The sequence below is a fragment of the Martes martes genome (assembly GCF_963455335.1).
Source record: "Martes martes genome assembly, chromosome: 9".
Lineage (NCBI taxonomy): Eukaryota > Metazoa > Chordata > Mammalia > Carnivora > Mustelidae > Martes > Martes martes.
The window spans coordinates 66,237,741-66,263,904 of record NC_137896.1 but is presented as its reverse complement, the minus strand read 5'-3'; the positions used below and the strand labels follow the sequence as shown (position 1 = coordinate 66,263,904).

At 40.3% G+C, this 26,164-nt stretch overlaps 1 protein-coding gene across 1 annotated transcript in view; it reads left to right on the top strand.

The window, feature by feature from the left end:
• The window catches only part of CRACDL (CRACD like), a 130,377-nt gene that overhangs the window by 67,333 nt on the left and 36,880 nt on the right, over positions 1-26,164 (top strand). Inside the window, exons 2-4 of the mRNA XM_080814501.1 lie at positions 7,611-7,690; positions 18,820-18,988; positions 25,705-25,840. Of these exons, the coding sequence (XP_080670627.1) occupies positions 7,621-7,690; positions 18,820-18,988; positions 25,705-25,840 (375 nt within the window). The 5' untranslated portion in view covers positions 7,611-7,620. The remainder of the gene's footprint in view (positions 1-7,610; positions 7,691-18,819; positions 18,989-25,704; positions 25,841-26,164) is intronic.

Genomic DNA, 26,164 nt, shown 5'->3' with positions numbered 1-26,164 from the left:
TTGTGTTTATATTTGTAAGTGATGTCAGTCTATAGTTTTCTTCTATTGTGAGTCTTTGTCTGGTTTGACTTTCAGGATAGTATTGGCCTCATAGACTGAGTTGGGAGTTGTTATTGTTTTTTATTTTTTGAAGAACAATTTGGAAAGGGAAAGTTGGCTATTAATTCCTTTATAAATGTTTGATAGGATGCAACAGTAAATATATCTGGGTCTGGGCTTTTATTTGTGGGAAATTTTAAGTGACTAATTCAGTCCCTTTACTTATTGTAAATGTAGTCAGATTTTCTATGTCTTGTTGATTTAAATTCAGTGGTTTTGGTCTTTCTAGGAATTTGTCCATTTCATCTAAATTATCTATTTTTTGAAACATAATTATTCATAATATTCTTTTTTTATCCTTCTTATTTCTCTAAGACTGGTAGTAATGCTCTTTCATTTTTTATTTTAATAATTTGAATCTTCTCTCCTTTTATTTAGCTGAAGATCTGTCAATTTTGTTTATCTTTTTTAAAGAATCAACTTTTGTTTCATTGATTTTCAAAATGTTTTCCTATTCTATATTTCATTAATTTTTGCTCTAATATTTATTATGTTCCTTCTTCTGTTTTCTTTCAGTTTAGTTTTCTCTTTTTGTAGTTTCATATAGTGGAAAGCTATGATATTGGTTTAAGATCTTCTTTATGTGGGTGTTTATAGGTATAAGTTCTTTTAGGCAGTGTTTTAGTTGTATCTCACATGTTTTGGTAGGTTGTGTTTTTTTATTCATCTCAAAGTATGTTATCACTTGTTATTTCTTCTTTGACTTGATTGGTTATTTAGCAGTGCATTGTATAATTTCTGTGTATTTGTAAATTTCCCCAAATTCTTTCTACTTTTGATTTTTAACTTACTTCCATGGTGATTAAAGAGTGCCTTTTATTTGAATTAACTCATTCTAAATTTATTGAGTCTTATTTTATGGCCTACCATATGGTGTCATGGATAATGTTCTATAGCAGGGAAGGCAACTATGTATTTTGTTGTTGAATGGAGTGGTACATATATAAATATATTGTAATTGATTTATAGACTTGCTCAAGTCCTTTACATCATTGTTGAGTTTCTGCCTATTTGTTCTATCCATTTTTGAAAGTGAGGTCCCCAATTATTGAAGTTGCCACAACTATTATTGAATTGCCTTTCTCCATTTTATCAATATTTGCTTCATGTATATTGAGGCTCTGATTTTAGGTACATACCTGTTTATAGGTGTTCTATTTTCCTGATGGATTTACCAATTTATCATTACAGAAAGACTCTGCTTATCTCTGGTAACAGTTTTCTCTTAAAATCTGTTTTTCTCTGACATTAATACAGCCATTTCATTGATTATTTAGGAGCATAGTATTTAATTTCCACATATTTGTGATTTTCCCAGATCTCCTTCTCTTATTTATTTCTAATTTCCTTCCACGGTTCTCAGAAAACATACTTTCTGTAATTTCAAGCCTTTTAATCTATCTGGACTTGTTTTATGGCCTAGTTGTGGTCTATTCTGTAGAATCTCTCATGCGCACTTGAGAAGGCTATTCGTTCTGTTGGGTGGAGTACTCTATAGATTTCTATTAGATCCAGTTGGTTAATGGTGTTCTTCAAATCTTTTGTATCATTGTTGATACTCTGCTTAGTTCTATCACTTATTGAGAGTAGGGTGTTAAAATCTTCAGCTATTGTTGAATTTTATATTTGTCAGTTTTTGCATCATCTGGGAAGAAGCACTAGCTCTGAGACTCTGAATTCTCTGTCCATGTTCTCCCATTTTCAGGACACTGGAAAGCAAAAGATCTCAGTGATCAGATGACGTTTTCAAGACAGGTATTTGGGAATGGTTCTAAGATTTTTCAGATGATCTGGCACATGAACATTGGTATTCAGATTCATTTTTATTTACTTTTATTTTTTTTAAGATTTTATTTATTTATTTGAGGTGGGGTGGAGAGCACAAAAGAAGAGTGAGAGGAAGAAGCAGACTCCCCACTGAGCAGAGAGCCTGCCGTGGGATTTGATCCCAGGACCCCAAGACCATGACCTGAGCTGAAGGCAGATGCTTAACAGATTGAGCCACCCAGGTGTCCTTGAGTTATTTTTAAACATAAACTGCATTTGTGGTTCTGTGACCACTGGTTTGTAATTTTCTTAAAAGTTAATTGTAATTGTCATCACTCACCCTGAGAATCTCAGGTATAGCCACACAGGCAAAGGTAGAGTCAGCTTCCTCCAGGACTCATGACTATACCAAGTAGCCACAGGCACTGGAAAAAGCACAAGAGAAGCACACCTAGATTTGGCCTCACTGAAATACCTTCACCTGGGCCAAATTTACCTCTGTTTTTAATCTTTTCAAAGTTGTGTTGCTTTGTAAAGAAAATACAGCTTCCTTCAGTCCTCCCTCAGTTTCCATTGAGAAGGGTCATGATAAGGACTATTTATTTATTTATTTATTCTTTTTTTTTTTTTTTAAGATTTTATTCATTTATCTGACAGACAGAGGTCACAAGAAGGCAGAGAGGCAGGCACAGAGAGAGAGGAGGGAGGAAGCAGGCTCCCCACTGAGCAGAGAGCCCGATGTGGGGCTCGATCCCAGGACCCCGAGACCATGACCTAAGCCGAAGGCAGAGGCTTAACCCACTGAGCCACCCAGGTGCCCCAGGACTATTTATTTTTTATAAAGTCAGGTATCAGTTTCCTGGAGGATTTCCCCAGTCTTAAATCAGATTGTAAGAATAGATCCATTTCTGGTACTGGATGATTTACCGTTTTTCATTCTCTTGGTACATCTGTCAGTCATCTGCAGAAACATCTCTCATTTTGTCAGCTGTCTTGGTCCTGTGTTGTGTTCCGTTCGTTGCTGCAGGCACTGTCCTGGGTGCTGGTAGGAGAGCAATGGATGTAATTGGCACAGAGCTCATCCCGCCAAGCTCGCTGTCTTGAAAGGGAGGGTAATGTTAGGCACACATCTTATAAACAAGTTTGCTAACAGCATTGGTGAGCATTGTGAAAGAAGGTACAAGGGCTGAGAACGAATACCACAGGGATCTGAACATGGCCTGGAGGGTGTGGTGGGATTGGCGGGTCTGTAGGGATGAACACCAAGACTTTCGTACATAATTATGTGCTCAGGTTATGCAGTCAGTTTACAGATATTTTTCTTTGCCTTGTGTAGGTAAATATAATGGATTAGAACCTGTAAAATACCTTATTAAAACTATTCTCATTCTTCACATGAATGAAGTTTTGTAGAATTTTTCAATATAAGCTGCAACTAATGATGAAATTTTGCCATGAGCCTGTGATTACAGTTAGGGTTCAGAGAGAGGGAGTGGGGCAGCCCCCCCCAGGGAGGCTTCATTAGACGCAGGACTCCCCTAGATTCTGTAGGTGCCCCTACTACTCATCACACTGATGAGTGCTGTAAACTACAGAGGGGGCTGGAGGCTCAGTCCCCTTTTAAATCAGTGAGAACCCCTGAAGAGATCCACTCAGGTCTAAGTTTGAAGAATAAGTTTTCCTTTCCCTGGACTAGAGCTGTCAGAACAACAGGGGTTGGGGAAGGTGCTAGAGGGCAGAAAGCTGGTGGGGGGCATTGAGGTGGCCTGAGGTGAACTTGGAGTTCAAGCAAAAGGGGTGCTGGAAATTATAGGGTGTTTGCCACATTACCTTTCTCATTATGGTTTTCTTTCTTCTGGCATGTCCTTGAATTTTACTAGGAGTAGAAGAACGTGTGTTTAGAAAGGCGAGCCCTTGGGCCCAGTAGAGAAGACATTCCGTCATAACAGCTCTGGAGTATTACCCCTTGGGGTGTCTGAGTGAAGAGGAAGGTCCTCCATGTGCACACTCCACAGTCCCAAGGGGTGGATGTTCCGCTGTGGCCTGGAGTGTGTTCTCACCTGTTACCTGGCAGTGGTTTGGTTCTCCTTGCTCGACAGGGTCCTTCAGGCTGCAGGGCATTGGAAAGCACAGGGGTCCTCTGGGAATCCAGATGTCTTGATCTTGGGTAACGTCGGCTCTAACGTGAGCCTCTTGCACAAGCAGACTGTCTTCATGAGATAGATCCAAACTCCCCCGCTACCAGGACATGCTGGTTGTGCATGCTTTTGTTGACGTTTAGGCAAAAACATGCATTAGTATGAGGTGGGCAACAAGCTGCAGAAACTGACAGCTGTTCTCAGCAAGCGCTTGTGCGTGCTGTGTTTGCAGTCCATTTAATTAAAGTTTTCTTTTATCCCCATTTTATATATGGAGAAACTGAGGCTCAGCACTGGTGTGTGGTGGGGTGAGGTTTCAACCCCTGACTGCCTGATGTCCCAGTCTTTGCCCTTTTCCTCTGCACCATATTACACTCTTCTTGGTATAAAGATGCTTGGAACAGAAAATATAAGCAGGTTCTAAAACTTCCCATGTAAGCTGAGCCTGATTCCCATATAATCTCTTCATCTGTGGGGTGATCTTTGCCTCTGTGTGTGAGTCCATTAACAGCCTTGGCATCTGGTGGTGCTCCCTGTATCCAGCCTCACCAGGATGTGCCTTACAGCAAGTTGAAGACTGGGCCGTTCTCTTGGGCCTCCCACCAGCTCCTGAACCTGCTGCCATGTATGACTTCACCACAGCTGCATCATTCACGCCAGGCAGAAGCCAGTGTGAGCATCCAGATTTGCTCCACCCTCGGTGGGATGCAGTGCCCTTCTATACCCCAATCCCTGGGGCTTGTGCACACACTCTCCCACATAGACCTGCATGATCATGACTCCTCAAGGGTGATAACAAATATAGAATGACAGCCTCGAACCCCTTCACCCTAAACTGAGATGCTCTGGCAAACCCAGGGGCTGGTATCCTGGGGCCTCTGGCCTCTGGGTGCAGGCATGTTTCTGCACAGGGCTGTTTGACAGACAGAGTCGTTTCAGTAGGAGGTGCATATCCTCTGGATTTCCTAGCTTCTCTGAAGCCCCTCTGATGATAGCTCAGGACTCTCGCCTTCACTGGGTCAGCACCTGCAAGAGGCAGGGAGCATGTCAGTCTCATCCACACTGTGTCCCAGGCCAAAGAAGTGCCCACCTTTGTTAGATATACAGTCAACATGAATATGCAGGTTGGTGTCTCTGCTTTGCTACTTTGAGCCAGTTAATATACTTACTTAATATATATTCTTGGTCCCAAAATGTGAATACTAAAGATTCCTGGGGATTAAATGAGGTAGTTCAGATGATACACTGTGTGCTTAAGAGTTCATTACAATTGTTGTGGCTCAAACAGTAGAAAGCTCTTGCCCTTGGACTTTCTAGTTCAGCAGCAGCGTTAAGGATGATACCCAGGGAAATAGTTGGTTACTTTTACTTTTAACCAATCCTTATGATTTTGATTCTCTTTGCTTCTTACATTTTCCTGCTTTTGCTTCTTTGCTCCATCTTTATTTCCATATAAATGCCCTGGTACCACATCCCCCTGCCCCCACCACAGTTTCATAGAATATCAGGACACTATGGGCTCAGGGAGTTTGATAGGGATTGTGTCTGTACATTGCTTTGGGGAAATCATGATAAGCTTTTTTCAGTCCGTGAACATAAGATCTCTTTCCATTTTTTGGTATCTTCTTTAATTTTTTCCAGCAACATTTTATAGTTTTCAGTATACACGTCTTTCACCTCCTTGGTAAAATTTATTTCTCAGTATTTTATTCTTTTTGATGCTGTTATAAATGGAAGCATTTTTCTTATTTTCCTTTTCAGATTGTCCATTGTTCATGTATAGAAACAACTGATTTTCATGTGTTCATTTTGTGTCCTGCAACTCTGCTGAATTCATTGATTTGTTCTAACAGTTTTTTGTGTTGGGGGGATCTTTATAGTTTTCTACATATAAGATCATGTCGTCTGCAAACAGAAATACCTTGACTTCTTCCTTTTCAGTTTGGGTGCCTTCTACTTCTTTTTCTTGCCTAATTTTCTCTGACTAGGACTTCTAATACTCTATTGAATAGAAGTGGTAAAATCAGTCCCCCTTGTCTTGTTCCTGATATTAGAGGAAAAGCTTTCAGTTTTTCACTGTTGAGGATGATGTTTGCTCTGAGTTTGTCAGATGTGGCCTTTATTATGTTGAGTTTCCTTCTATCCCTATTCTTATTTAGTGTTTTTACCATGTAAGTGTGTTGAATTTTGTCAGCCATTTTTTTCCCACATCATTTGAGATGATCATGTGGGTTTTTTCCCCTTCGTTCTGTTGACCAGACATTTTTATGAAGCCAAATTATATGCAAATTGGAGAAACAAAATCAGTAAAACTTTGTTCACCTTTTCGGGAATCGGCTAACTAGAAGATGGACATTTTGACATTAATATTAAAAACCTAAATGTTAGACCCAACTCTGGCAAAGACCAACAACTCCTTTCCTCTGTTAAATATTTTCTTTGTAATTCTCCCATTATTTCCCATTATGTGCTGTGTACAAGTGGTAAATATTAGTTGGCTAATTGGATGTTTGAGCCGCTTATGAAGTCTGAGGATTCATAGTAAGTGCCGGTAATAAACAGCTTTCCATATAAATGGTGAGTTAGTATGTATGGAGTAGAAGACACTGTTTTAAAGTCAACTGTGGAAGGCAGGGACACAGCTTGAATTGACTTCCACAAAGAGTCAGGGCTTTTTAATTTAGGAAGAAACCATGAGACTGTATGGATGAAATGATAACAATATCTGGGATGATTTGCTTTGAAATAACCTTGTGGGAGTGGGGGGAAGAAGGTGTAAAAATGAAACAAGAGTGACAATATGTTAAGTTCATTATACATTCTCTGTATTTCTGTATCTCTCTGAGATTTTTCATAATAAAAATTCAAAAAAAGGAACTCACTATTAATGATGTTGCAGCTATATATCAAAATATTATTTAGCCATTACAGTAACACTTATGAAGAATTTTAAGGATATGATACAAGAAAATCAAGAAGTCAGTCTTCCTAATAAGAAGTGGGCATGCACATACACACAAATATATTGGAAGGAAGTCAAAACATTAATTGTGGTTACCCTTGGTTAAGGTGGGATTTGGGGTAATTTTCATTCTGTCTACCTTCTAAACTTTCTACAGTGAATAAGAGAAAATTATAATTTCCTTTTCTTTCTCAAGGTATAACTAACAATCAGTGTGATAGCAGTTTTGGCGTACAATGTAATGATTCAGCATTTCTGTACACTGCTCAGTGCTCATCGTGACAAGTGTTCTCTTAATCCCCTTTATTTCACCCATGAAATCAAAACATACTTTCTGAAAAAAGCATTTTTGAAAGAAAGGAAACAAATCTGTATTGTTTAAATTAATGTAGCATTCGTTCCAGTTAATCGATTTCCATGAAATTGCTCTGGTTGGTGATTAGATAAACGCCTATGAGGCTACTAATCTTGAGCTGTGGACATGTGTTTGGCCTTTGCTGCCCTGTACTCTGCCCTGGAGTCTCTCTTTGTTGGGGTGTGTGCAGATGAAGTCGTGGGCAAAAAGCAGTCAGCAAAGCCGTTTTACTCATTGTTACCTTCCGTTAAGCATGTCCCTTTTAACAAGAATTTCCATCTGATTTTAGTGAGCTGGACATGATTTCCACAAGGGTGATGGATATTAAGCTTCGGGAAACTGCAGAAGGCCTTGGGGAGGACAGCACAGGTAAGGCCCTCATTTCTCCTTCTCTGGGAAGAGCCCATGTCTGGTTGCAGGCCAGGGAGAGAGGCTGATGGAGCCAAGCCTTTGGGGTTGTGTGTGTGGTGGAAGGGGCAGGGGTTCAGTTCAGAGTGTGTTCAAATACCCCCATGCCCTTCCTACAGTGATGAGAGAACACATCCAGATGATTTCAGGCCACTCAGGGCAGTACCCCTGAGTATCACCTCATACCTGTCAAATACAGGGGCTTTTAAAGTCACTTTACTCGTTCCTGGAGGTAAATCTGACCCCACGTTTGGTTGACTTGAAAGCAATGGAATCATTTATCACTTAAGAACATCCAAAGGATCTACTGGTGGTTGGAAAAAGTATGAGATGGCCTGATCATGCAGAAGAAATAATATTATCAAGAAAGAGCCTTTGATCTCTTTTATGGCTTTTATTCTCCTTTGGAGACCTTTATTATACCCCTTACTGAGCTAAATTCCAGGCCCATGACTCATCATCTCATTACATGTTCTAAGAGTTACCCAGTGATGTGATTGGTTCACTGTTATCTGTCGATTGTTATTTGTGACTTGATAGGGTTGTAAAATTGGCATTAAAAACACCGATCCCTGGACAACATACCTTTTTCCTAGATTAGCCATTTATACTCCCCTTATTTCAGTAACAAAGGTCTCCATCACTGTCTTAAAGTTAAAATGCTAGTAATGATTTTCTTTGATATAGTCCGGGAGGAACAACTTCCATTAGTACTAAATCCTACATGCTAACCTTTAGCTTCAGGTATTAAAATTTCATTAAAGATTCTATTTCATATCTTATAGACAGATTTTCCTTATTATCCCGTATTAGAACTACTTTTCCTCTGTCACATATTGATAGACACCAAATAGGCCTAAATACAAGGTGAGGTTTTAAAAATTAAATGTAAGAGAAAATGGAATTCAAAACCTCTCATATTCCAGGATATTGAATTATTAATTAAACAAGAAAATATTCTTTGAAGAAGTATTTCCTTAGTATGAAACAACCTCCATAATCACTAGTTTGGGATATTTACAGAGGTTACCATGAGGAATCAGTTTTTAAAAAGAAAAAGAGAAACTAAGTATTCTTTTTTCCGAATAAGTGAACTAAATTATTCACATCAACCCCTTCACTAAAATTTAAAATTCTAGATAAGCTTCAACAAATGGTGTTGGGAAAAGTGGAAAGCCACATGCAAAAGAATGAAACTGGACCACTTTCTTTTACCATATACAAAAATAAACTCGAAATGAAGAAAATGTGAGACCTGAAACCATAAAAATCCTAAAACAGAGCACAGGCAATAATCTCTTTGACATTGGCCATAGCAACATTTTTCTAGATACATGGGCAGGGGAAATAAAAGCAAAAATAAATTGTTGGGACTTCATCAGAATAAAAAGCTTTTGCACAGCAAAGGAAACAATCAATAAAACTAAAAGACAACCTACTGAATGGGAGAAGATATTTGTAAATGATATATCCAGTAAGGGGTTAGTATCTAAAATATATAAAGAACTAATTCAACTCATTACTCCCGAAAAACAAATAATCCAGTTAAAAATGGGCAGAAGACATGATATCTGATTTTGAACTTCTGTTCAAAGAAGACATCTAGATGGCCAACAGATACATCAAAAGATGCTAAACATAACTTATCATCAGGGAAATGCAGATCAAAACTATAATGAAATATCACCTCATAACTGTCAGAATGGCTAAAATCAAAACCATAAGGAACAAGTGTTGGTGAGGATTTAGAGAAAAAGGAGCCCTTGTGCACTGTTGGTAGGAATGCAAACTAGTATGGACACTGTGGAAAACAGTATAGAGGTTCCTCAAAAAATTGAAAATAGAACCACCCTGTGATCCAGGAATCACACTACTGGTATTTATCCCAAAATACAAAAACATTAACTCAAAGGGATACATGCACCCCTGTGTTTATTGTGGCATTATTTGCAATAGCTGAACTTTGGAAACAGCCCAAGTGCCCATCAGTTGATGAATGGATAAAGAAGATGTAGTGTACATAAATGCACATACACACATGTGCGTGCCCCCACACACATACACACACACACACTGGAATATTAGTCATAAAAAGGAATGAAATTTTGCCATTTGCAACAACATGGATAGAGCTAGAAAGTATAATGCTAAGCAAAATAAATCAGTCAGAGAAAGACAAATACCATATGATCTCACTCATTTCTTAAAGAAACAAAACAAGCAAGGGGCGGGGGGGGGGGCAAGAGAGAGAGGGAAACAAACCAAGAAACAGACTCTTAACTATAGAGAATAAACTGATGGGTACCAGAGGGGAGGTGGCTGGGGTGGGGGGGGAAATAGGGGATGGGGATGAAAAAGTACACTTATGATAAAGAAAAATAAAATGATTCAAAAATTCTAGATAAGAAAAATCTTTTTAAAAGTAAGAAATAAGAAGGCCAGAATTGAAAAAGAAATGGTAATCCAGAGAGATAAATGAGCATAGAAGCCACTTTTGCCCTCAGATCATTTACCAATCTTGGAAGTTTTGAAATTTCATTTTCACATCTTCATGGAGTGGTAGATGAGGCAATGGGTCAGATATCAAAGTACAGGTCCATTCCAGGTGGGCTGTCTAAGAGATGACCCTCCTGAAAATAAGTTGGGAGCCCAAGGAGCAATAAAATCTGAGTAAGTGTGAACCAGGGGTAAGTCAACTCTTTATAGATTTGTAGCTTGAGTTTTCATCACTTGGGTAATTTAGAGAATCTCAGCCCTTGACCTTGGGTAATAGTATTCTTGGGCTGGATATGACCATAGGTACCTTATAGAATCAAGCAATCTTCTCTGAAGAAAGGTGCCTTCTATCTAGACTTCAAATTATTAAAGAAAATGTTTTCAGCTCCATGACAAACATACAGTCAGTGATGATCACGCATATAAAGCAGTAGGGCACCATGAATGAGAACCGACATACTATGGGTTCAGTTATGTCTCCCCAGAAGTCATAGTTTGAAGTCCTAACCCCTAGTGTCTCAAATTTAAGATGTAATTAGTTAAGAGAAGGTCATACTGGAGGATGGTGGGCCCCTAATCTACTAGGACTGATGCCCTTATAAAAAGGGAAAATATGGACACAGACACACACAGGGAGAACACTGTGTGAAGACGAAGTCAGATCAGGGTGATGGCATCTACACACCAAGGAATGCCAGCAGTTCCCAGCAAACCACCAGAAGTCAGAGGAGATGGAACAGATTTCCCTGTCACCGTGACTCGAAGGAAGTAAACTGCCAACAACACCTTGACCTCAGACTTCTAGCCTCCAGAACTGAGACTCCAGAGCAACTCTGTCGTTGAAGCTGCTTGGTTCGTGGTACTGTTCCAGCAGCCCTAGCAAACTCATATACAGGAGAAACAAGAGAAACAGACACTCAAAGGCATCAAATATCAGAACTATCGAGTATGTGCTATAAAACAATTGTGCACAGTATGTTCGAAGACAATTTTTTAAAAGTTTGAAAGTATCTGGAAAGAACCAGAAACTGTAAAAGGTGTCAGAGCCAGTGCTCAAAGGCAAGAGAGAGAGATAAAAGGGATACACGTGAAAGGAAGAAATAAAACTATCTTTATTTGCAGATGACATGATTATATAAAATGTCAAAAAAGTACTTAGATCTCTCAAGTTTAGCAAGACTGTTAGATGCAAGGTCAAAATACAAGTATCAATTGTATTTCTCTGTAACTAGCAATGAACAATTGAAAAACTAAATTTTCAAAAGTATCATTTACAATAGCACAAATAAAATACTTTGGAATATATCTAACCAAATATATGCAGGCTCTCTATACTGAAAAATACAAAAAGGAGTTGCTTAAAGGAAGTCCTAGATCAGCAAAGACCTAAATACATGGAGTTGCATATTAAGCGTTATGGACTGAATATCTGATTTCCTCCCAAAGCTCATATGTTAAAGTCCTAACCCCTCCATGTGATGATATTAGTTGGTGGAGCCTCTGGCAGGTAGGTCACAAGCGTGGAGCCCTCAGGAATGGAATTAGTGCCTTTATCAGAAAAGGCCAGAGAGCTACTTGCTTTCTTTCTGCCACGCGAAGGCACAGCAAGAATTTGCAGTCAGCAGCCCATGAGGGGGCTCCCAACAGAGCCCCACCATGCTGGTTCCCTGATTTCAAGCTTCTCATCTCCAGAGCAGGGAGAAATGAATTTCTGTTACTCATAAGCTACCCAGTCCGTGGTACTTTATTATAGAAGTCCGAATGGACTAAAACCACAATTACGGATTGGAAGACTCAGTGTCACTACAATGTCAGTCAGTTCTCCCCAAACTGAGCGTCAGAATGGTGCGTTCATACCTGTGGGGGAGAGGAGACAGTTTATACGTCCGCTGGGGAAGGCTGGACATGGTTCAGTATCCTGTAGCAAGAGTGTTGACCAGGGATCATTTATTTGATTTCCATGATGAGTCAAAGATTTTTTTATTTAGGAAGAAGCAAGTGATCATAGTATCTGGGAGGATTTGCTTTGAAATAACCTGACAGGGATGGGAAGGAGGAGGAGGAATAAAATCAAACAATCAAAATCCCAGCGGGATATTTTTCCAGCATTGACAAGCTGATCCCAAAATTTACATGAAACAGCAAGAGAACTAGAATAGTGAAAACAGTTTGGACAAAGAACAAAATTGGAAAACTCCTATTACCTGATTTTAAGACTTACTGTAAAGCTGCAATAATGAAGCCAAGTGCAGTACTGACAAAAGGATGGATACGTACAAATAGAGCACAGGCCAAAAACAGACCCGTCCGTGCAAATATGGTCAAGTGGCCTTTGACAAAGATGGGTCACTGATTCAGTGCAGAGAGGGTTGTCTTTCCAACAAAGGGTGCTAGAAGAAATTGAACATCCTGATGGGAAAAAAAAAAAGAACTTTGACCTACACGTCACAGATGACATACAAGTAAACTTAAAATATATCATAGGCATAAATGTAACACTACGAAACCTTTCAAAGAAAACATAGAAAATGTATGTGACCTAGAATTACATAGAATTCTTAGATAGGATACCTCCATCCCTAACTTGGACTTCATTAAAATTTAAAATTTTTTCTCTGTGGAAGACCCTGTTAAGAAAATGAAAAGACAAGTCACAGCCTGGGAGCCGATATTTGTGAGTCATCCTTGATAAGGGACTTGTGTTTAGAACTCTCAAACTTCAGAAGTAGGAAAACAAACAACTCAAATAAAAAATAGGCAGAGGGGGGCACCTGGGTGGCTCAGTGGGTTAAACCCTCTGCCTTCGGCTCAGGTCATGATCCCAGGGTCCTTGGATCGAGCCCCGCACCAGGCTCTCCACTCTGCAGGGAGCCTGCTTCCTCCTCTCTCTCTCTGCCTGCGTCTCTGCCTACTTGTGATCTCTGTCTGTCAAATAAATAAATAAAATCTTTAAAAAAAAATAGGCAAAGGTTCTAAAAGATGCTTTACCCCAGAAGATACACAGATGGCAAATGAGCTCATGAAAAAGTGCTCAACTTTTAGTTAGTGCAAGTTGAAACTACTATGAGATATTACTGTACACCTGTTAGAATAGCAGAACAGAAACAACACCACAGCTGACAGAAGCAGGTGCTGGGAGGATGCAGGGCAATTGGAATCCTCATATTGCTGTTGGGAATGCAGAATGGTACAGCCGCTTTCAAAAATACTTCAGCAGTTTCTTGTCAAATTAAATATACCTTTAGTCTGAGACCCAGCAGTCCTGCTCCTAGGTATTTACCTAAGAGAAATGAAAACTTACGTCTACACAGAAAACTTGAACAAGAGGCGCCTGGGTGGCTCAGTTGGTTAAGCCTCCGAGTCTTGATTTCAGCTCCAGTCATGACCTCAGGGTGGTAAGAACGAGCCCCACTGTCCGGCTTGGCTCAGGGTGGAGTTTACTTGAGATTCTCTCTCTCCCTCTCCTTCTTCCCCTTTCCCCGTCCCCTCACTCACAGTCTCTCTTTCTCTCTTAAAAAAAAAAAAGGAAACCTATAACAACTTTATTCATAATTGCCCAAAACTGAAACGAATCCAGATGTCCTTCAGTTTGCTCAATGTTTAAATAAAGTGGTCTTTCCCTACAATGTACTTGGCAATAATAAGGAACAAACTACTGATGGATGTAACTACATGGGTGAGTCTCTAATGTGTAGTGCTGAGAGGAAGAACCCAGAATCAAAAGGACACATACTATATGAATCCATCTATATGACATTCTGGAAAAGGTACAACTATAGGAACAGAGAAGCTGTCAGTGGTTTCTAGGGGTTAAAGCTAGGGGACGAGTTTGGCTACAAAAGGACAGTATGAAGAGTTGTGGTAAAGTTTTGTATCTTGAGGTAATTATGCAGCTCTGTATGTCCCCCCAAAAAAGTGAAATTTACTATGTAATTTTTTTTTAAGATACAGAAAGAGGGAGAGGGAGAGAAAGAATCCCAAGCAGGCTCCACACCTAGCACATTGCCCAACACGGGGCTCAAACTTATGAACCTGAGATCATGGCCTGAGCCAAAATCAAGAGACACTCAACTGACTGAGCCACCCAGGCACTCTGGTTTTACTGTATAATTTATAAAATAACTTTTTAAAAAATGACATACCAGATTTGAAAACCGTCAAATGGCTTTTTTAAAACTGTTACAATTAGACATTCAGTGGATGAGTTTAACAGCAGAATCTATCAGCTCAGGATAGACCAATCACAAGAAGGTATACAGAATGTAGCACTGAATGGTAAAATGATGGGAGGACAGAAGAGTGTAAGAGGCAAAAAAATAAGTGAAAGGGTAGAACATACACATGAGCATAGTCTCCAGGGAGGAGAGAGTAGCAGGGAATTTTCTGGAACAGATTTTTTAAAATGATGACCCGACCCACAGATTTAAGAAATCAAATGAACCCCAAGAGGGATAAATAAAAGGAAATCCATATACAGTGAAAATATAGAAAATAAAAGACAAAATGAAAAATCATTCTGAGAAAAAAAGATGACCTTCAAAGGAGCAGAAGCTGACAACTGACTTCTCGACTGCACAATGGAAACCGCCAAACAGTGAAATAATCTTTCAGTATTATTGAAAGAATAACTTAGAAAAAAATAACTGCCAACCTAGAAAGTTATACCTAGGAAAAATATATTTTAGGCATGAAGGAGGTACAAAGGCATTTTCAGACAAACAGAAACTGAATTTGTACTCAGCAGACCCTCCCAAAGCAGAGTCTAAAGGAAAATTGTCCTAGATGGAAGGTCTGGAACACAAGAAGAATGACAAGCAAGGAAATTGAGAAACAAGCAGACACATCTAAATGAACATAGAAGAATATCTTCTGGGTTTGTCAAAGAATGAAAACAATAGGACATATAAATAGGATTGAAGTATTCTAAGTTCCTTGTCTTGTCCTATAATAGAATGCATAGCATAATTTCTAAGGTAATTACTGAAGAAAACAGACATTAAAGGCATAGCTTACAAATTCGTGGTGGGAAGAGTGGAATAACTTTTAAAAGTCAGCTAATCCAAAAGACAACAAGAAAAGGAGATTAAGGAAAAGTATTAAGATGTAGACTTGTTTTTATTAACATAGCAGTAGTTACAGTAAGTGTAAGTAAACTAATTACAATAATTGTTCCAGTTAGAAGTTAAAGATCATCAGACTGGATTTCTAAAACTTAAGTCCTAGGTAGAAGGATTCAGAAAAGCTGAAAGTAAAAGGATAGAAAAACATGCATCTTGTAAACACTAGGAGAAAGGAAGCTCACTAAAGACCAAGAGGGCCATATCACAAAAGGTTCAATTCCCCAGCAAAATAAGAATTGTACCTTTCTTTGTACCATTGTAATATTAAAATTTGTAGAGGAAAAATTGACAGTTAAAAAAAAATAAAATATGCAGAGTGGGTTATTTTTAATACATCTCCATCAGCAACTGATAGAACAAATGTATTAAAAATTAGTAAAGGTACCACATACCTACACAACATAATTAAAAAGAAAAAAGTCTTGTCCTAATGGACACATATAGAACATTGGCAAACATACATTATTGTCGAGCACACTGGGGACATTTACAAATTTATGGTAAGCTGTAAAGCAAATATCAACACATTTGAATGGTTTCAAATCACCCAGATACTCTCTGACCACAGAGTACTTAAGCTGGAAATCAATAATAGAAAGATACTAAGAAAATCTCCAAATGCTTGGAAATTAAGATCCACTTATCTAAATAACCTTTAGGCCTAAGGAGGTTTTATAATGGAAATTAGAAAATATTTCAACAATATTTCAGTAATAATGAAAATATATCAAAACTTGGAACTAATGAATCATTGAGTACTACATCAAAAACTAATGATGTACTCTTTTCTGGCCAACTGATCATAATAATAAAAAAAAGAAAGAAAGAAAGAAACATCTTCCATGCTGTTAAAAAAATGTGGATGCAGCTAAAAGGGATTTAGGGGGAAATGTATTGCCTTAAATGTATATACCATAAAAAGAAGCCTAAAAATTAATTAGCTAAGTTGTTTAAAAGATAGCACAGTAAATCTGAAGAAAGTAGAAGAAAAGGAAGAATAACAATAAGAACAGAAATTAATAGAACAAAAAGATAAACATCCAACAGAGAGAATTAACAAAGCCAACATTTTTTAAAGGCAAATAAAATTGATCTCTGGTACCACTGATCAAGGGAAAATGAGGAGGCACAAAGAATGAATATCAGAGCTGAGGAAGGGGGCTTTATTACAGGCGGTGTGAATACTAAAACAATACGAGGATATTATTAATAACTGTATGTCAGCAAATTTGAAAATTTGGAAAAATAGGCAAATTCCCAGAAAAACATAACCTCATAAAACAATTTCGAGAAGTAAAAGATCCAAATAGTTCCTGTGACCATTAAAGAAATTGAATTTAACAGCCTAGCAGGTGAACAGATCTAACATGAGCCCAAGTGGCTGGCTGACCAGGCACTTCCAGTTCAGACAGGAGTGGTCAGCAGTTACCGACCAGGTCTTCATAGCCATGCTCGTGGACCCAGAAACAGCGTCTCTGACTGCAGAGGGTGGGGAGGCTGCACGTGTGTTCAGACCTTCAGAGATGCAAACCTGTGTGTCAGCTAGGCAAAGGCCAGATGGTGTTCTGGCAAATGCAGAAAATTCTTAAGACTTTCCAAATATCAAACTCTCATTGGGGGCACCTGGGTGGCTCAGTGGGTTAAAGCTTCTGCTTTCGGCTCGGATTGTGATCTCAGGGTCCTGGGATTGAGCCCCGCATCGAGCCCCGCATCGAGCTCTCTGATCAGCAGGAAGCCTGCTTCCCCCTCTCTGCCTGCCTCTCTGCCTACTTGTGATCTCTCTCTCTGTCAAACAAATAAATAAAAATCTTTAAAGTAAATAAATAAACTCTCATTGAGAACCATCAGTTAACAACATAAACATTTTGTGATTGTTAAGGTAAGGAAACTTCCACTAGAACATAAGAAAACTGAGCTATAGGACTGATATCCCTTTGTGCAGGGATCTGCCCCACCTAAGATAAATAAGGACCCCCAGCTAGAGTAATCCTAAGTAATTCTCCACATTAAGGCAAGATCATGTGAACTTTCCAAGGGGACATTCCTATAAATATAAAGATACTGGGTTTCGTTTTGTTTTTTATTAACATATAATGTATTATTAGCCCCAGGGGTACAAGTCTGTGAATTGCCAGGTTTACACACTTTATAGCACTCACCATACCACATACCTTCCCCAATGTCCATCACCCCACGACATTCTCCCTACCCCCCTCAATACTGGGTTTTTTAAAAAAGGAAGTCAGCTCGGGGCAGCTGGGTGGCTCAGTCCATTAAGCGGTTGCCTTCAGCTCAGGTCATGATCCCAGAGGCCCAGGATTGAGCCCTGCATCGGTTTCCCTGCTCAGCAAGGAGTCAGCTTCTCCCTCTCCCTCTACACTTCCTGCCTGCTCATGCCCTTCCCCTGCTCTATTTCTCTCAAATAACATCTTTTTTTTTTTTAAAGGAAGCTTACAAAATTGTTTACTTATAAAACCAATAAATTGTTTTAGGAAATGTTCAAGATATGTTTGACATATCCTGGTGATCTCTGATGTTACATCCTTCTGTTGTTTGTTATCATAAATATTCAGAAGGAAAGGAATGAAGTTCCCTGAGCTAGTCATGTAGTGTCACAGGATCCTGAACATGATACAATTTGTGGGTGAGAATAAAGGAGGCATCAGAGAAGAGATCACAAAGTGTTTCAAAGTGTCATAAATTCTAACAATCCAGGAAGCACGGCACAGTGGGGGGGATCAGTGCTGCCACCACCATTTGACGTTTTCTTTTCCACCAAAAGTTGTTAGCTCCTCCTGGCATCTGGCATTCCAGTGAGCACCATGAGGCTGGGTCTCCTCTGATTGTCCTTGGTGCACATATTCATGAGAAATGAAACAGTTGAGGATTATTCAGAAAACTAATTTGAGCTAACGCATGGCCTTTACCTCACCAGGTCTTTTGGCTTTTGGCTCTGTATATTTTAATTTTTTTTTTTTTGTAATTTATTTATTTGTTAGAGAGAGAGAGCGAGCGAGCACAGGCAGACAGAGTGGCAGGCAGAGGCAGAGGGAGAAGCAGGCTCCCCTCCGAGCAAGGAGCCCGATGTGGGACTCGATCCCAGGACGCTGAGATCACGACCCGAGCCGAAGGCAGCTGCTCAACCAACTGAGCCACCCAGGCGTCCCTGGCTCTGTATATTTTAGATATTAAAACTTGCTCTCGTTTGTACAGTGGACTGTTACTCAGCAATTAAAAAAAGAAGCATGTGGGGGTGTCTGGGTGGCTCAGTTGGTTAAGCATCCTACTCCTGATCTCGGCTCAGGTCATGATCACAGGGTCGAGGGATCGATTTTTTCAGATGTGCAAAAGCAGTTGTCTGTGTACTTCACGTACTTCTGTGTGGAAAAAGGACTTCCCAGGAGTGAGTAATGGATGCATGGTGCACACCTCACACTTGCTCAGCAAGTAACCACATGCATTCTTTCTGCATAGGAAAGAAAAAGTCCAAGTTCAAGACATTTAAGAAGTTCTTCGGGAAAAAGAAGAGAAAGGAATCGCCGTCTTCCACCGGAAATAGCACCTGGAAACAAAGTCAGGCGAAGAGTGAGGTGATTGCCATCGAGTCAGGGCCAGTGGGCTATGACTCCGAGGATGAGCTGGAGTAAGTTGCCCCGTTCATCCTTCAGGCTCCTGTGCCCCAATAAGCCAGTGGGAGCGCGGGAGGACCCAGATACTCTGTCTTGGTGTCCTGGTAACTGGCTAGATTTCTGAGTCTCTTTCTCTTCTAGGGAATTCCACTGGAGGTTCTTCCAGGGAAGTTGTATTTTCTGTCTTTTCATACATAGGGATGGAGAAGGTTGAGGGAAAACATTATCACATACCTATGTGCCAAGTGCTGTGTTTATTAAAAGTCTCCAATCACTGTGGGAGAGGAGGCCAGTACTACCATCTTATAAGTGAGCAAACCAAGCTCTAGAGAAGTTTTGGAGAACTTGCCCATTGCCCTGCAACTGAAAGCTGTAAGATTAGGACACAAGTCATGATTTTATTTGACTTAACACTCTTTTGAAGGCATAGTATATATACCAGGAAAATACATCTCTCTAAGCCTGAACTTTGAACTATCTAATAAGAAAATTTTCCATTAGAAGGAGGGAGGGGTGGGGGAAAGGCTTCTTGCTGTTAAGTCTTGGAAAAATCATCCAAAAATCTTGTTGGATACAATAGAACCAATAGGTATGAAAACTTGGGGGAAATCTAGTGAAGTAATCCTTATTTCTAGAACTGGTACCTCACCAAAATATAGTTATAGTATGCATGCTTCAGTGATTCCAGAAGTCACTTCTGTGAATAGAAGGGGGGAGAAAACAGATTTGTTGCCATGCAACAAACGTAGTTTGTTTTAGTTTGAGAATAAAACCCCACAGAAGGCATAATGACCCGTGGGATGGGGGAACAGATCCCGCTAGGACAGGGTCATAAGTTTCAGGATCCCGGTGATGCTGACGGGTCCCCTTCTTCTCCCCCCAATCTCCTTGCCTGCTTTAGAGGAGTAGAAATTGCATTGACCACTTGGTGGCACCAAATGACTGAAGTAGAAAGATACAGGTTTTTTTTCTTTCAGGGGTTTTGGTGGGTTTTTTGTCTTTCCTGGTGCTGACAGGGAGCAGGAAGGACCCACATTACACTTCATCAAGAGCGTGGAGGACGGGCGGTACACGCATTTTTTAAGACAGTGTGCTCCAAATTCTGGGGAAACAAGACATTATCATGATAATCCTGCTGATTAGTAAATGTCTTCACTGGACCAGCCCCAGGGAAATTATAACACTCACTCACCACCCATGCCTTGTCTCTTGACCCGAACACAGTGGCCATTCCAACCAGAGAATAGGACCACAGCAGAGGGGGGAGCAGGGTGTGTGTGTCTGTACATTTGTGAGAAATGACCTCTCTACTTGTGTGTCTCCTCATTGTCCCTGGAGCCCACAGACAATGGGGACAATTTCCTTTTTATCTTTATGTTCCCAGCACCTGGCAGGGGCCAGGTTCTCAATTACTGGTAAAAATTTGCTGAAGGGGCTCCATGGTGGCTCAGTTGGTTAAGCATCTGCCTTTGGCTCAGGTCATGATCTCGAGGTCCTGAGACCAAGCCCTGCATCTGGCTCCTTGATGGAGGTGGGGAGGAGTTTGCAGAAGTGATGCTAGGCTAGGGGTGGGGTCTGATGAGGCCCAGGAAGTGCACTGCTTTTAGGGAGCGACACAGAGAATAAGACAAGATCTTTTCCTCCCCCAACTTTACTGGAAGAAAATTAATACATAACTTTGTGGAATTTTAAGGCATATAACATGTTGATTTAATACACATATATATTAAAAACAGATTACCACCGTAGAGCTAACACCTGCATCACGTCACCTAATTACTATTTATTTTTTAAGGTGAGAGTATTTAAAATCTAGTCTCTTAACAATGTCCAAGTGTGCAATACAAGAGTATTAACAATAATGACTGTGCCATACAAAACTGTGCTGTCAATCTCCTTACTTCCTCATCTTAGAACTGGAAGTTTGTGCCACTTCCCCCACCCTGCAGCCCCTAGTAACCACCATCTACTATGTGTTCTGTGAGTTCAACTTTCTTAGATTCTGCATATAAGTGAAATCATACAGTTTTTATCTTTCTCTGTCTTGTTTCACTTAGTGTAATGCCCTTGGGGCTCATCCATGCTGTCACAAACCAAGGGATGTCCCCCTTTCTCAGGACTTAGTAACATACCACATGTATATGTATACACACACATTCAGACTACATTTCCTATATCCATCCATCTGGATGGAAAAAACTCACTGATATTTCCAGTTCAAACTTAAGACAAATGGTTTTACTTTGATTATTTGAATTCACTGTTCTCTTATATACTTGGTTTCTAGTGATATTAACAAAATTATTCATTTTCTTCTTCATATTGATAGACACTTGGATTGTTTCCATATTTTGGCTGTTGTGAATAATGCAGTGAATATAGGAAGGCAGATATCTCTTCAAGATCCTATTTTCATTTCCTTCAGATAAATACCCAGAAGTAGAATTGCTGGATCCTATGGTAGTTCTATTGTAAATTTTTTGAGGAGCCTCCATGCTGTTCTCCGCAGTGACTGGACCAACTTACATTCCCATCAACACTGCAAAAAAGTTTGTTTTTCTCCACATTCTCACCAACATTTATCTCTTATCATTTTGATGATAGCCATTCTAACAAGTGTGAGATTTGCATTTCCCCAACAATGGGTGATATTGAGCATCTTTTCATGTGTCTGTAAGCCATTTGTGTGTCTTTAGGAAAATGTCTATTTACTTCCTCTGCCCATTTTGGATCAGGTTTTTTTTTCTTGCTATTGATTTATATGAGTCCTTTATATATTTTTTATATTAACCCCTTATCAGATAATATGATTTCCAAATATTTTCTCCCATTCTATAAGTTGCCTTTTCATTTTGTTGATGGTTTCCTTTGCTGTGTAGAAGATTTTAAATTTGATGTAGTCTCATTCTTTATTTTTCTTTTGTTGCCTTTGCTTTTAAGAAATTATTGCCATGACCAATGTCAAGGTCACTTACTACCTGTTTTCTTCTAGGAGTATTATGGTTTTGGGTCTTAATATCTAAGTCTTTAATTCATTTTTTCTATGGTATAAGATAGGGTCCAGTGTCATTCTTTCACTTGTGGTTATTCAGTTTTTCCAGCACCATTTATTGAAGTGACTGTCCTTTCCTTATTGTATATTCTTGGCTTCTTTGTTATAAATTAATTGACTATATAAGGGACAAAATCTTAGAGGCACTTTTAAGCCCCTTTGAGAGTCTGTGTGCTTTCTAGATTCTGTAGCAACTTCTCATCTTTCACCATGGGCAAAGAGTTCCATTTGCCAAGGTGCATTAATGCTGGCAAACCACATGGGACCCTGTGGGTTTAAAAGGCTGACACCCATTTATTGTGTCTGTGTTGTTATGCTTTTTAAGTCTCTTAATCTGTAATGATTTGCCTTCTCCCTCTCCACCCACCCCACTTTGTTTCATGCCATTGATCTGATGGAGAAGCAGGGTAATTTTCTCTGCCAAATAGCCCACATTCTGGATTTGCTTTCTCTTGGTGTGATTTAACTCATTTTTTAGTCTCTGAATCTCTTGTAAAGTGTTAGCTGGATCTGGATATTTAATTCGAATTAGGTTCAAGATGGTACTGGGTACTTACTGTCACATCGCCTCATGAGGCACATGCCATCTGGTTGTCCCACTTCTCATGACACTGAGACAGAACAGTGGGTCCAGGGGTCTCTCTCAGTGTGATAGCTCCACAAACCTTCACCTAATGGTTTCAACACCTGCTGATGATCATTGCCTGGATCCATTATTTTATTGCAAAATGGTGGTTTTCCTAATTGTATCACTCATTCTGCATATGTTAGCTGGGATTCTTACATGGAGGAGACCTTTTTTTCATCAACTCCTTGGTTTCTTTAACATGCAAGTTGTCCAAGAAAGGCAGAATAATGCCTGGTTCTCCTTTCACCAGTCTACCTTCAGAGTAATGCTCTGGTGCTCTAGCTGGTACCCTAACTTCCAGCACTGACCAATGAGTTTTGGGGTTTTTTTCTGTTTTGTTTTTTTTTAAATATATATCACTGTGAATGCATGGATTTTTATATATTTTATTTGCTTTAGCACATGACAGTATTCATTTTTATGCTCACAATGCCTCATCTTACACTATTGGGAGTCACTTCAGATTAGCTCCTGGGTTCTTTAGGCATGACCCCATTTGTCTTTGAAACCTTCCTTGCTTCCTTATACAATCCCTCCTTTATTTGGTACATTTCCTGGCCTAGACCTACGATCAGCCTCTTCATATGGTCCCCATTCCTTTTAGTATGAAATGATTTTTAGAGACCACAGTCTAGCTGCCAGAGGTGATGATTGCTAGCTGGCTCTCATTGCTTCTAGACTTCTTCAGTAGATTAGATACTAGAAAATAAATTCTATTTTTTAAGAGAAAAATAACTCACTGATATGTCCAGTTCAAACTTAAGACAAATTTTTTTACTTTAATTATTTGAATTCACTGTTCTCTTATACACTTGGTTCCTAGTGATATTAACAAAATTATTCATTTTCTTCTTCATATAATATACTTATAATAATCTCATTACCGCGCTTTCCCACATAGAGGTTACGTCTATTAAGATTGTTCTGTACCATTTTTTAAAATCAGTATTGCTACCAAAAAGACTATCAAGTGTAATTTTATAACTTTGTGGGTTCTTTTGTTCTTGGAATTTATCCTGTTATGAATGTAGAGTCAAAAGTCATCTGGGGGGGCACCTGGGTGGCTCATTCAGTTAAATGTCCAACTCTTGGTTTCAGCTCAGGTCATGATCTCAGGGTTGTGAGATCAAACCTCTTGTTGTGCTCCATGGTGGCTGTGGAGCCTGATTCAGATTCTCTCTTTCCCTCTCCCCCCTTCCCCTCACTTCTCCTTCACCCTCTCTCTCTCTCTCACAAAAAAAAAAAAAAACAGTCACTTGGATGTTGAGTTAAAATCACTTGAAATCATTCTGTCCTCTGTGCAGTTATGCCAACAATATGATATAAAATTAGGCTCGTTTGTTTCTGTTTGTTTTCTAGTTTCAGAGATTATCTTATTTCTCTTTTTGTCTGATTTTGTCATTTAACTATATAAAATATTTACATAATTCTAAAGACAAAATTATACATGTATAAGTGCCTTGGCACCCTGTCTTCCGATCTTGTCTTGTCCCTCCCCTCAACGGAAACTATTACTTATCCTTCTATTTTTATGTTTTAAAATGTAAGCAAACAACATACCTCTTCACCTGTGTTCACCTATATTCAGACACCCCTTCCCCACATAGAGCTGACATACCATAAACCTTGTCGTGCGCTCTGCTTCATTTTCCACTCGGCACAGTCTGGTGCTGCCCTACCACGTGGTCACCTGCAGGGTGGGAGGGAGTCTTCATTAGATGATGTGCCTTGGTTTATGCAGATACCTGCTGAGGGCCATTTGGGATGTTGGTGGTCTTTTCCTTCTGTAATTGTAACGAATGGCCCTGAGCATATGACCTTCTATGTTTTTGCCAGTGTATCTTTGCAGAGGCCTTTTCATGCTGTCTCAACTCCTACTTATACCCAGAGTAGAGGCATTGGAGCAGTGGTTATGGTTCTCAAAAGGCATGGCCATGGGCTACCCACAGTAGCAGGGAAAGGCAGGTGTGCATGTGATCTTTGTAACAGGAGATGCCACTGGCAGGGAGGGCCTGCCGGGTTCTTTCACTGGGCTTCATGCCCTCCCAGAAGAGTAAGGATACATCCTTCTGGGAGCCTCTAGGTTCCCCTGCTGCAGACTCACTACCGTGAGCTAGAAAGAAGTTGGCAAGCACCATTAACCAACAAAACGTGATCTACAGTGGAGTGGGACCACCCCCAAGAGTTCCTAATGCCACACAGTGAACAGGATGCCTGGGGCAGCCTGTGGGTGGGGGAGCATGGAGCACAGATGCCCAGTGCCGGTGGGGCAGGTTTTCCTTCCTTCATCATCAGGTCTCAATCATCTCCTTCCACCTATTGTTCAGACAGCTAACCCCCACATCCTCTTAGGACAGACACTGTGTGAATGTCCTGTGCGTTCGGTTCCTAAATGGAGTCTCGAGCTCAGGGCTGGGACAGAGGCTGGGATGGGGATGATGGAAGGGCCCACCGTCTGTGCTCCAGGGCTAGGCACACAAGCTGGATTAGACAGATCATTCACAGCAGGTAATGAAAAGAGGGCACAGCTTTGCAGATCAGCAGTTCCCATTTCAAACCCAGTCCTTGGATGTGTGTTTTGGACCACCTTGCCAGGATGCCTCCGTCAGGTAGGTCCTCAGCTGCTGTGCAGGCACGACCTCTAGCCTACCGAGGACCGGCTTGTTTGCCCACAGGAATGATTTCACCTTCCTCAGGCATCCACCACAGTCTTCTGCACACACCTCCCACCCCGCCCAGCCAGCCCTTCCTCTTGCAGGCCTGCTGTCTTGGACCTCACACCATATCCAACCCTGGTTTTCCCATTAATAGAAAGAATTCACACAACCTTCAGAGCCATCAGGAAAATTCCTACCTCTACAGTGCTCCTCATCGTTGGCTGTGGTGTTTGACAGGGTGGGGATAAACCGGAGTCAAAAGCCATTAAAAAATAAATACAACTGAGGGCTTACTGTGGCTGTGCCGCTAGGCCCCGGCCCTCCTGTCCATCCTGAGCGCCTAGCATGAGACAGGGAGGAGTGCAGACTCTCACGGTGCCTCTTTTGTCCTAGGGAGTCAAGGAGCGCACTGGGTAGCCGGGCCCTGTCGCATGACAGTATTTTCATTCCTGAGTCGGGACAGGATCCCCCTCGACCTGTGCGTGTGTTTTCCCAAGAAAATGTGTGCGACCGGATTAAAGCCCTGCAGGTAAACTTCTCCTTGGCAGTGACACTTGGTATGTATGTCAAATACGAGTCAAGACGTTTTCAAGTTATTTTCTGCCTGTTATTTGACATATCCTGAAGTATAATTGCATGCAGGACACTCCGAATTACTTACAGCCGGATCCTGACTCATCCTGAATTGTCACCGCTCATTTTCAAGAGCAGGAGGGATGGTGGCAGACAACGCTTTTCAGTTCAGTCCACTACACCAGGCAGGGGCATTGAAAATAGACCCTGAATGAATGAATCGGAGCAGGAAGATTTGTTGATTAAAAGTTGCTGATGAAAATAAGAGCAAATGTTCTTT